Here is an 11,595-nt window from a genome sequence, read left to right as displayed (position 1 = left end):
CGCTCCGCTCCTCTGCCGCCCACCTCCTCGCCGTCCCTCGGTCTCGCCTATCCCGCCGTCGACCCCTGGGTCACGTCCTCCCGCGGTCCTGGAACGCCCTCCCTCCTCACCTCCGCCAAACTGATTCTCTTTCCCTCTTCAAAACCTTACTTAAAAATCACCTCCTCCAAGAGGCCTTCCCAGACTGAGCTCCTCTTCCCCCTCTACTCCCTCTGCCATCCCCCCTTTACCTCTCCGCAGCTAAAGCCTCATTTTCCCCTTTTCCCTCTGCTCCTCCACCTCTCCCTTCCCATCCCCACAGCACTGTACCCGTCCGCTCAACTGTATATATTTTCGTTACCCTATTTATTTTGTTAATGAATTGTACATCGCCTTGATTCTATTTAGTTGCCATCGGTTTTTACGAGATGTTCTTCCCCTTGACGCTGTTTACTGCCATTGTTCTTGTCTGTCCGTCTCCCCCGATTAGACTGTAAGCCCGTCAAACGGCAGGGACTGTCTCTATCTGTTGCCGACTTGTTCATCCCAAGCGCTTAGTACAGTGCTCTGCACATAGTAAGCGCTCAATAAATACTATTGAATGAATGAATGAATAGAACCAGCAGTGGCCACAGGTTATGTAACTGTTGGATTTACTGCGATATGCACCAATGTCTTCTACGTGACTTTGGGCAAATCAGTTGACTTCTCTGTGCCTCAGTTCCCTCATCTACAACATGGGGGATTCCATAGAGAAGCAGCGTGGCTCAGTGGAAAGAGGCCGGGCTTGGGAGTCAGAGGTCATGGGTTCGAATCCCGGCTCTACCACTTGTCAGCTGTGGGACTGTGGGCAAGTCACTTCACTTCTCTGTGCCTCAGTGACCTCATCTGTAAAATGGGGATGAAGACTGTGAGCCTCACGTGGGACAACCTGATGACCCTGTATCTACCCCAGCGCTTAGAACAGTGCTCTGCATATAGTAAGCGCTTAACAAATACCAACATTATCATTATTATTATACCTGTTCTCCCTCTGACTGGGAGCCCCATGTGGGACCTGATTACCTTGTATCTACCCCAGGACTTAGCATAGTGCTTGACCCCCAGTAAGTGCTTAACAAAGACCACGGTTATCATACATAAAAATCAAAATCATTATACATAATAATAAAACATATTTTAAAATAATAAAACCGAAATAAAATAAAATAAAATAAAAGAACTATTAGGCCATCAATCAGTGGTGTTTATTGAGCACTTTCCGTATGCAGTGCACTGTTCTAAGCACTTGCGAGAGTGCAATACAACCGCTCCCTGCCCACCAAGAGCGCTTACCCTTTGCCAAGTATTCATTCAGTCGTATTTATTGAGCGCTCACTGTGTGCAGACCACTGTACTAAGCGCTTGGAAAGTACGATTCGGCGACAGAGAGAGACAATCCCGGCCCAACGACGGGCTCACAGTCTAGAAGGGGGAGACAGTCCCCAGAAGAAAACAAGTAGACAGGTACCGTACTGGGCGCTGGGGTAGATACAAGATCAATCAGATTGGCCAGAGTCCCTGTCCCACATGGGGCTCCCAGTCGAAGTCGGGTAGTTCATCTTCGTGTCGCAGAAAACCGAGAAGTGAAGCGACTCGCCCAAGGTCACCCAGCAGGTAAGTGGCAGAGGCAGGATCAGAACCCAGGTCCTCCGACTCTGAGGTCCGTACTCTTTCCACTTGACCACACTGTCTCTCGTGCATGCCTCTGCGTTCCGCCGGGAACACGACTGGCGGGATGGAGAGAGTGTGAACGGCCCCGCACCGACCGCTTTCCCCGGAGTCGGTTCCTTCCCGTAGGATCTCGGTTGGAAACTCTCAGGACGGTGGCTCAACCTTTTGCGTCATCTCCCTTCTGCTTGGAATGTGAGCCCCTCCGTAGAATCGAATTATCTCGGATCTACCCCAGGGCTTAGTCCAATGCCTGGCACGTAGTGAGCGCTTACCAAATGCCATAATTCTTCTTCTCATCATTATCCTCGGATCCATTTCTCTGTGGTTCGAGGCTACGAAAGCAGGAGAAAATCGACGAGCTCCACCGGGTGACTTGGGAGTTCAAAATATCCAAGATCATTTAGTCCTAATATTTAGGTTTCATTTAATATTCAGGGTTTCGGATGCCACGGTAGCTTCCTTCAGCGCTATTTGAAGAAGATAAAATAAATAGCCCCTCGGCTAATAAAACTAATTTGTAAAATCTTTTATTCTACTATTTGCCAAAGAGATCAAGGCTAGAGGAAAACCCACTGATAGTTCTTAAAGAGCTGATGTATATTTGAGATAAGGATATTTTAATTTACTGGTTTGAGGGTGGTATAGATGGAAAATAGGTGCCCAGCCTTGGAATAGAACAGGAGTGTCCTCAGGCACGCTATGTCAGAAGCTTGTGATGAGAATTTTACGGTTGTGCGTAGGAGCTTCTTTCCTTCCAACACCGTCTGACGAATTGCCCGATGTACCTTTTCCACACCCGTGAAGAGCTGAGGGATTTTTTCTTTCAAGTTTTGCGGACAAATACAACCAATTTACTGATTCCTTCCGCAACTCTTTGCACTTAGGTGTAACTCTGCCCAAATGACTGGTCTGAAAAGTGCCTATGTTGGAGGTTTTATAATCGCCTCCTCCTGGTTTTTTGTAGCGCTTCGATCTGCAGTGCCATTTTAGCTAAAGAATAAGCATCAGCAGAGAACATCTCAAAGGTTTGCTTCTTGGTATGAAACTAGTTCTGCTAATGGCTTTCATTTGGGACACAGACTAGGTCGGGCAGCTTACAGAGATGAAGGGCCGTAGAGAACCGCAGAGCTTCTTCTATGCACAAGCACAAGTGTTTTAAAATCATTAGTCTTTTAAACGAACATTTCTGAAAAGGCGTTCAGTAGAAAAGTTTCTCCTTGGATAAGATGATCAAATACCACATTTCAAAGCACTCCTTTTTGAGGTCGGACACCATCACCACGTAAACGCCGATTACATCTGCGCGTGGCAAGCGTTTCTTCCAAGAGTTTTTCAGCCGAGTTTTTCGCTTGGGTTCTAATCTACTTGGGGTAAACCTAAAGCCAAGGGCCAATTTCACGTTAGCGGGGATTGCACCATTAATCCCGTTTATGAATCCACCACAGGAACTGTAACATCGGCACTCCCAACGTGAGGCTGACAGAGCCTTTCGGACACTTCTAGCGAGGTTGGGCGACCTTGGTAGCCCCTGGCAGCCTGGTAGCTTGGTGCAGGGGTATGGGAGAATAGCTTGGTGTGGCCAGGGAATGGGTTCCGAGGGCTTACTACAGTGCTTCGCACACAGTAAGCGCTCAATAAATACGATTGAATGAAGGGGTTCACTGGCCGACTGGATGGTTTCCTCGGCCAAGTGGAAGGCCACGTGACGGGACGGAATCCCAAGTCAAAAATCTCCCGACGACAACCCAAATCTTTTTCATCATACCATCCTGAAATAATTGCCCATCCCCCCGTTGTTATCTAGCTAATGAGTCAGATTCCATTAATCCCGTTAAGGCACGGACAGAATCCTGGCTTTTCTTTTTTTCAACTGACAATTAGATTTGTCCTGGGAAGAAGGTTAAAACGCTCACTGGGCGAACGATGAAAGGAGCATTGATGGGGAAGAGGAGGAAGAAGAGGAAGAAGAGGAGAAGGAGCATTTAATCTAAGGAATCTGGACTAGCACCTTTTTGCGGCGAGCGAACCATTCGTGAGCTCTAGGTCTTAGGACATATGAATTACGGAAAAGTATGTTAGTTAAGCCAGATTTTAAACAGCAATAACAATGCATTTGTCATAGTGTTCTGCAGTATCCCACGTTGAAAGGGAGATTCACGAGTTAGTCAATTTCCGTCATTTCACTTATTCTGTAAAGAGACTTTTGTATCCGCGATGAAATCGGATGGTTATAAGACTTGACCCACCGATAGCGCAACCTAGAAATGCGGAGGGCAAGATGCTCCTGCGTGGGGAGCCTTTGCGATCGATATCGTTTATCCTGACCACGGCGCTGCTGTTCCAGCCCAGGGCCTTTCATGAGGAAGAAACTCGGCAGTTATTCCTAAATTCATATATCAGATGGGCTAATTGGTACTCTTAAAATTAAATTTTCCATCGGTATATGAAACCAGCTCCGATGCGGAACTGTTAACGCTAACCATGCGATCCCGAAAAGCCAAATGCCCCTCTTGTTGATATTGTCATGCTAAAAAAAAAAAATTCTGTCATCATGGCAGCAAACTGATGGAGCAGCGCTATAAGAATGAATAATTTATTGGGGTCCTTAAGGACCAGTCTGGGCTAGAAATGCAGTTTTTAGTAATCCATTGCATCTCTAAAGAGTTGTCAAAAATACCAAAGTGAAAAACAGTGAAAAAAAAATCACTTTTCAAGAGGTAGGAGGGAGGAAGATTATTGAAAAGTGGTCCCTGTCGGTAACCACGCTGCCCTGCAAACTGAGATGGGAAGGATAGACCTGAAGTGGCAACTGCAGAATTTGATGAATTCCTTTTTTTAATTAAAAAAAAATTAATTTTTAGTAACGTTTATCAAGACCTTAAAGTGTGCTGGGGGGGTAATGACAAGAAAATGTATATTTCATTCATTGTCATATTTACTGAGCGCCTAGTGTGTGCCGAGCACTGTACTAAGCACTGGGAAAGTACAATAGAGCAATAAATTAAGACCTCATCCCCAGCCCAACTTTTGGACGCGAAGGTCGGGTTCACGACGTGGGAATAGATTCCGACTCAATGAAAACGAGTTAAATTCAACTCGTTGAAGAAGAGAGTGAACACTGAAGAAAAAGACGGTGTGTATTCTCATGTGGGCAGGGAATGTCACTGTCGATTGTCGCTTTGGACTCTCCCCAGCGCTCAGTACAGGGGAAGCAGTGTGGCTCAGTGGCAAGAACCCGGGCTTGGGAGTCAGAGGTCGTGGGTTCTAATCCTGCCTCCGCCACTTCTCAGCTGTGTGTGACTTTGGGCAAGTCACTTCACTACTCTGTGCCTCAGTTAGCTCATCTGTAAAATGGGGATTAAGACTGGGAGCCCCACATGGGACAACCTGATTACCTCGTGTCTACCCCAGTGCTTAGCACATAGTGAGCGACGATTAACAAGCACCATCATTATCATTATTATGATTATTACAGTGCTCTGGCCAGCAAATAATCATAATGGTATTTGTTAAGTGCTTAACTATGTGCCAGGCACTGTACTAAGCGCTGGGGTGGATACGAGCAGAACGGGTTGGACCCAGTCCCTGTCCCGAAGAACCAGCGTGGCTCAGTGGAAAAAGCCCAGGCTTGGAAGTCAGAGGTCGTGGGTTCTAATCCCAGCTCCGTCACTTGTCAGCTGTGTGACTTTGGGCGAGTGGCTTCACTTCTCTGGGCCTCAGTTACCTCGTCTGTAAAATGGGAATTAAGACTGGGGGGAGTCCCACTTGGGACAACCTGAGTTGGGCAGTGATTCTCTCAATCTGTTGCCGAATTGTACATTCCAAGAGCTTAGTCCAGTGCTCTGCACACAGTAAGCGCTCAGTAAATACTATTGAATGAATGAATGAATGAATAAATAATAATGATGGTATTTTTTAAGCACTTATTATGTGCAAAGCACTGTTCTAAGCACTGGGGGGGGGGGGATACAAGGTGATCAGGTTGTCCCATACAAGGAATGACCTTGTATCCCCCCCAGAGTTTAGAACAGGGCTTGTCACGTAGTAAGCACTTAAATACCATCGTTATTATTATTATAAATGGGGCTCACAGTCTCAACCTGAGGGAAGCAGCGTGGCTCAGTGGAAAGAGCCCGGGCTGGGGAGTCAGAGGTCGTGGGTTCTAATCTCGCTCTCCCCCTTATCAGCTGTGTGACTTTGGGCAAGTCGCTTCACTTCTCTGGGCCTCAGTTACCTCATCTGTAAAATGGACATTATGACCGTGAGCCCCACGTGGAACAACCTGATCACCTCGTATCTTCCCCAGCGCTTAGAACAGTGCTTGGCACATAGTAAGCGCTTAACAGACGCCATCATCATCATTATTATTATTACAGATGAAGGAACTGAGACCTAGAGGAGGGAATAATAATAATGTTGGCATTTAATAATAATATCGGTATTTGCTAAGCACTTACTGTGTGCCAAGCACTGTTCTAAGCGTTGGGGTAGATACAGGGTAGTAAGTTTGTCCCACGTGAGGCTCACAGTCTTCATCCCCATTTTACAGATGAGGTAATTGAGGCCCAGTGAAGTGACTTGCCCAAGGTCACCCAGCTGGCAGGTGGCGGAGCCGGGATTAGAACCCATGCCCTCTGACTCCCAAACCCGTAGATACAGGGTAATGAGGTTGTCCCATGTGGGGCTGACAGTCTTATTCCCCATTTTCCAGATGAAGGAACCAAGGCACAGAGAAGTGAAGTGACTGGCCCGAAGCCGCCCAGCTGGCAGGCGGCGGAGCGGGGATTAGAACCCACCCCCTCGGACTCCCAAGCCCGGCCTCTTGCCCCCGAGCCACGACCGGCCCAAGGTCCCGGCGCAGAGACGGCAGAGGGGAGCCGGCCTGAATCCCGGCTCTGCCACCCGTCAGCTGTGTGACCGTGGGCAAGTCACTTCACGTCTCTGGGCCTCAGTGACCTCATCTGGAAAATGGGGATGAGGACTGTTGAGCCTCACGTGGGACAACCTGCTGACCCTGTATCTCCCCCATCGCTTAGAACAGTGCTCGGCACATAGTAAGCGCTAACAAATACCATTATTATTATTATTATTATTATTTTTATTAACCTGTGACCTTGTGATTCCCAGGACTGGAGCCACTAGGCCGCAAATGAGGGCCTCTAACAGCGACGGACGGTTTGGATGTTCACGAGGGAGGTTTCAAGGCCGAGGTGGGACGGGATGGGATGGGGAGGATCCCTGCCCTGCCCTGAGGAGAAGCAGCGTGGCTGAGCGGAAAGAGCCCGGGCTTGGGAGTCAGAGGTCCTCGGTTCGAATCCCGCCTCTGCCACTTGTCAGCTGTGTCACCGTGGGCAAGTCACTTCACTTCTCTGGGCCTCAGTGACCTCATCTGGAAAATGGGGATGAAAACTGTGAGCCTCACGTGGGACAACCTGATGAGCCTGTATCTACCCCAGCGCTTAGAACAGTGCTCTGCACATAGTAAGCGCTTAACAAATACCAACATCATTATTATTATGGGATGGAACGGGATGGGATGGGGAGGATCCCTGCCCTGAGGAGAAGCAGCGCGGCTCAGCGGAAAGAGCCCGGGCTTGGGAGTCAGAGGTCATGAGTTCGAATCCCCACTCTGCCCCTTGTCAGCTGGGTGACTGTGGGCCAGTCACTTCCCCGGGCCTCACTTCCCTCACCTGTCAAATGGGGATGAAGCCCGTGAGCCTCACGAGGGACCACCTGATGACCCCGCCATAATAATAACGTTGGTATTTGTTAAGCGCTTACTACGTGCAGAGCACTGTTCTGAGCGCTGGGGGAGACACAGGGGAATGAGGTGGTCCCACGTGAGGCTCTCACTCTTCATCCCCATTTTCCAACTGAGGGAACTGAGGCCCCGAGAAGTGACTCGCCCACGGTCACCCAGCTGACAAGAGGCAGAGTGGGGATGCGCCCCAATGCTCAGCACAGCCCGGGCTTGGGACAGCTTAGCACAGTTAAGCTGCACTTAACAGCCCGGGCTTGGGAGTCGGAGGTCATGGGTTCGAATCCCGGCTCGGCCCCCCGTCAGCCGTGTGACCGTGGGCGAGTCACTTCGCTTCTCTGGGCCTCAGTGACCTCATCTGGAAAATGGGGAGGAAGACGGGGGGCCCCACGTGGGACCACCCGATGGCCCTGTGTCTCCCCCAGCGCTTAGAACAGTGCTCTGCATGTAGTAAGCGCTTAACAGATACAAAAGCACCCCCAAAACGTCACTTCTCTGGGCCTCAGTGACTTCATCTGTACAATGGGGAGGAAGCCGGGGAGCCCCACGTGGGCCCACCCGATGCCCTTGGGTCTCCCCCAGCGCTTAGAACACAGCGAGCGCTTGGCAGAGGCCCACATGATCACCATCATGCTCCTCCTTAGGAGCGGGGCTGAGGGAAGGGCAGAGGGGAGGGGGCGTTTCCGGTCAGGCCCCAAGGTGGGCCATGGGGCGGGGCCGGGAGGGGCCCCCGCGTCCTCTCCCCCGTCTTCTCGGCTCCCTTCCTTCTTCCCTCCGTGTCTGCCTCGCAGGAAATCGGCGAGGCGAGGCGAGGTGAGGTGAGGGAGCGCCGGGCAGGGCGGATGTGACAGCAGCAGAGAGGCCGCGCCGAGGCCGCCGCCGAGGCCGCCGCTGAGGCGGGCAGGGAGGGAGGGAGGGAGGGAGGGAGGGAAGGAGGGCGGGCGGCCGCCTGAGGGAGGGTCGGAGGGCGGGCCCCTCCGCTGACGGACAGCCGCCGCCCACCAATCGCACGCCGAGGGGCGGCTGCGCCCCGAGTTTGAAATGGCGGGGGCGGGAGCGGCGCGCGGAGGGGCGTCGGAGTGACGGGCCGGCCGGCCAATGGGGCGCCCGCACGGCGCGGAGGGACGGCGGGGCCCGGCCAATGGGGGCGGCGCGGGGGCGGGCCGCGGCCGGGGAGGAGGGCGCTCTTCCGACCTCTCCCTCTCCCCCGCCGGCGGCCGGCGGGCTCGGTGGGGCCGGCGTGAGGGAGCGGGGAGGAGGAGGAGGAGGAGGAGGAGGAAGGAGCCGAGGAGGAGGAGGAGGAGGAGGAGGGAGCGGGGAGGGGAAGGGACATTTAAAGAGACAGCGCGGGCGGGGTGGGGGACGACAGAGGAAGAGCGGCCGCCCCCCACCCCCCTCCGTGAATTAGAGGAAGCAGGACCGGCCGCCGCCGCCGCCGCCGCCGCCACCGGGAGCGCGGCAGGAGGAATCCCGGGGGCGTCTACGCCGTCGCCTCCCCCGCCCCCGTTTAAAGCCCCATCTTTGTCTGCCTGGGCCGCCGCGCTTTGTTCGGAGGGCCTCCCCCGTCCGCGTCTCCGGCGCCCCTCCGGGTCTATGTGCGGCCCGCCGCGCCCCGCGCCGCACCGCCAGCCGCCTCCGCCCCGGCCCCGGGGGCGGCCCAGGAGGCCGGGACGCTGACCTGAGCGGCGCCGCCACCGGGAGGAGGACCACCGCCCCCACCGCCGCCGGGAGGAGGACCACCGTCGCCACCCCCACCGCCGCCGGGAGGAGGACCACCGTCGCCACCCCCACCGCCACCGTCGGGAGGAGGAGGAGGAGGAGGAGGAGGAGGAGGTGCCGCTCCCGGTCCCGGGCCCGCCGGCCCCGGCCCCGGCGGGCGCCTGGATGTGGAGTTTGTCATGAGTCCGGCCGGCTGCTCCCATGTGAACAGCTTTAAGGTGGACAACTGGCGGCAGAACCTGAGGGTCATCTACCAGTGCTTCGTCTGGAGCGGGACCCCCGAGACCAGGAAACGAAAGGTGGGGGGCCGCCTCCCCTCGGGACCTTTTCCCCCTCCCTCCCCCCCGAAGGAGGGGCAAACGGGGGTCTCCTTGACCCCCGCCACCGTGCAGGCCTCCGGGAGGGAAGCGGGGGGGATTCGCATCCTTTTCCTGGGAAGGGAAAAGGTGGCCGGGGGCGGGGAGGGGGGGGGGCTTCGGGGAAACGCCAAGGGGGAGGGACCGAAATGACCTTTGACCTCTGGGGAGCTGCCGGGGAGGAGGGAGGGAGGATGCGGGGGGAGACTTCTTGGGAGGGGGGCGGGTGGGTGGGGGTTCTGGGGAGGTGGGGGCGAATCCAATCTGGGAGAGGAAACGTTTCCCTTTCAGGTGGTGGTGTGTAATCCCGTGGATGCCAGGCTCCAGTGGAGGGTAGGAAGATCCTTCCCCCCCCCCCCGAGGATGGGGGCCTCCGGGGCTTGGAGGAACCGAGGGGGGCGGGTCCCAGCCTGAGTCGTCCCCCCCCCCCCCCAAGAAGACGCCCGAGGGCGGGAGGGGAGGAGGAAGGGCCGGCCTGCAGGCAGAGACGGTCACCCAGAGACGGTCCCAGAGACAGACGAGACGCGGGGGATGGAGGAAGGGAGGGAGAGGAGCCCCCCGGGCCGGGCCTGGGCTCTGCAGGGCTGCCCGGGGGCGGGGGGGGGGGACGGACACCGGAGGAGAGGGCGGGTCACCTGCCAGAGGGAAACCGAAAGAGGGCCCCGGCTGACCGCGATGGGCTCCGGGGCAATGGCCGGACAATTATTGGGATGGACTTCCACCCCGGACACTCGCCCCCAAGCCCCCTCTCCCCTCCCGGCCTCGGTGGACGGAGCTGCAGGGGGGGACGACGACGACCGCTGCGGCCTTTTGGGGGGGAGGGGGGGGGGCTTTCTATTCCTGTTCCCATTTAATGGGTAGAATGGGGGCCGGGCCGTTGGAGGTGGACGGAGAGTCAGGTCCTGAGCAGATTGGGACCCTGTATGTGAAGAGAGCCTGGGGAAAGGCCGGCGGGAAGGTCTGGGGCCTTTGCTTTGGGGAATGGCCCGCGACGCCAAAAATCCAGGGAGAGCTGAATTAGAAGGGGGAAAAAAAAAAGCTTCGTTTAGGGCCAGAGGGAGGTAGGAAGGCAGGAATAAAAGCAGACCGGCCCATCTTGGGAAAACTTATTTACAGAGGCACCGCAGATATATTTGACCGGGCAAGGAAACGAGAGAGGATCTCAGTTCGATCCTAAAACGGATGCATTATCCCCAATTAAGTTTTTTTTCTGCGTGTGTGTGTGTGTGAAGTTTATGCCATTCACTTGAGATGGCCATTATTTCAGTGAGATGAGAAAATACCACGTATTTTTCACCTTTTCCTCTTCTCCCGACCTGCCTCTTTTTTTTTTTTTTTTCCTTCAGTTGTTTTTGTTTTTTTTAGATTTCAATCTTATGTTTGAGACTGACTGAAGACAGAATCAGCCGTGCAGGTAGCAAAATTCAGGACACAAAGGATCTCCCAGTTCTACCAGTGGTAGAATTTTATGATCAGTCATTCATTTCAATTCCCAATTCAAAATGGTGGCTATTAGGGTGAAATGCAAAATATTAAGGAAGTTGGTACTGAAATGCATAATCTTTAGAGGACTGTAAAACAGGATTCCTTTTCCTCTGCCATCACCTTAGAGTTTATTCGAATAAGTCATAGCAAAGGGGACTCCTTAAAGGAGCAGCAGTGTGAGTAAGCATATATGTAAAGATACTAGTCCTAGGCGACCGTAAAGAAAAATACCGTACCCCCGTTTCTACTCAGTGGTGCATCTGAAAATTTGAGCGCAGTTCCAAAATAACGTTTAGACGGTTTACGGCCGGGTGCTCGTTTGAGTCGTTCCAGCATGTTTTGGGCAGGGGTGAGGGTTTCCGAAAGAACGAAGGATGGACCTTAGAAAAACCGTGGCCAGGTTTAGTTCGACAAGCGTCCCCCAGAATGTGCTAAAGCTACAGTGAGGTATAATCTTGTAGTGGGCTTGACTTCAGATGTCAAAGTCGGGAAGCTGGGGGGAAGGGTTATCTTGGGAGACGGCAGTTACTTTTTAATTGGACTATGGCTTTTCTTTGAAACGTATTTCCTTGGGTGAAGTATTAG

At 53.6% G+C, this 11,595-nt stretch overlaps 1 protein-coding gene across 10 annotated transcripts in view; it reads left to right on the top strand.

Moving 5' to 3' along the window:
* The first annotated feature begins 9,260 nt into the window (after positions 1–9,260).
* Positions 9,261–11,595, top strand: part of USP22 (ubiquitin specific peptidase 22) — a 252,394-nt gene continuing 250,059 nt past the window's right edge. For 2 of the 10 annotated variants that reach the window (XR_005659710.1, XM_029052304.2), the window contains exons 1-2: positions 9,271–9,468; positions 9,817–9,858. Coding sequence is in view for 9 of the 10 variants with exons in the window: in XM_029052304.2 (XP_028908137.1) it covers positions 9,349–9,468; positions 9,817–9,858 (162 nt within the window). In the remaining variant the exon portion in view is untranslated. Of the gene's footprint in view, positions 9,469–9,816; positions 9,859–11,595 lie in introns of all 10 variants that reach the window. The other 8 variants (XM_029052308.2, XM_029052307.2, XM_029052312.2 and 5 more) reach the window with 7 other exon arrangements.

This window comes from Ornithorhynchus anatinus, chromosome 2 (assembly GCF_004115215.2).
Source record: "Ornithorhynchus anatinus isolate Pmale09 chromosome 2, mOrnAna1.pri.v4, whole genome shotgun sequence".
NCBI classification, from domain to species: Eukaryota; Metazoa; Chordata; class Mammalia; order Monotremata; family Ornithorhynchidae; genus Ornithorhynchus; species Ornithorhynchus anatinus.
The sequence above is the reverse complement of the archived record's forward strand: the minus strand, read 5'-3'. Positions and strand labels throughout refer to the sequence as shown.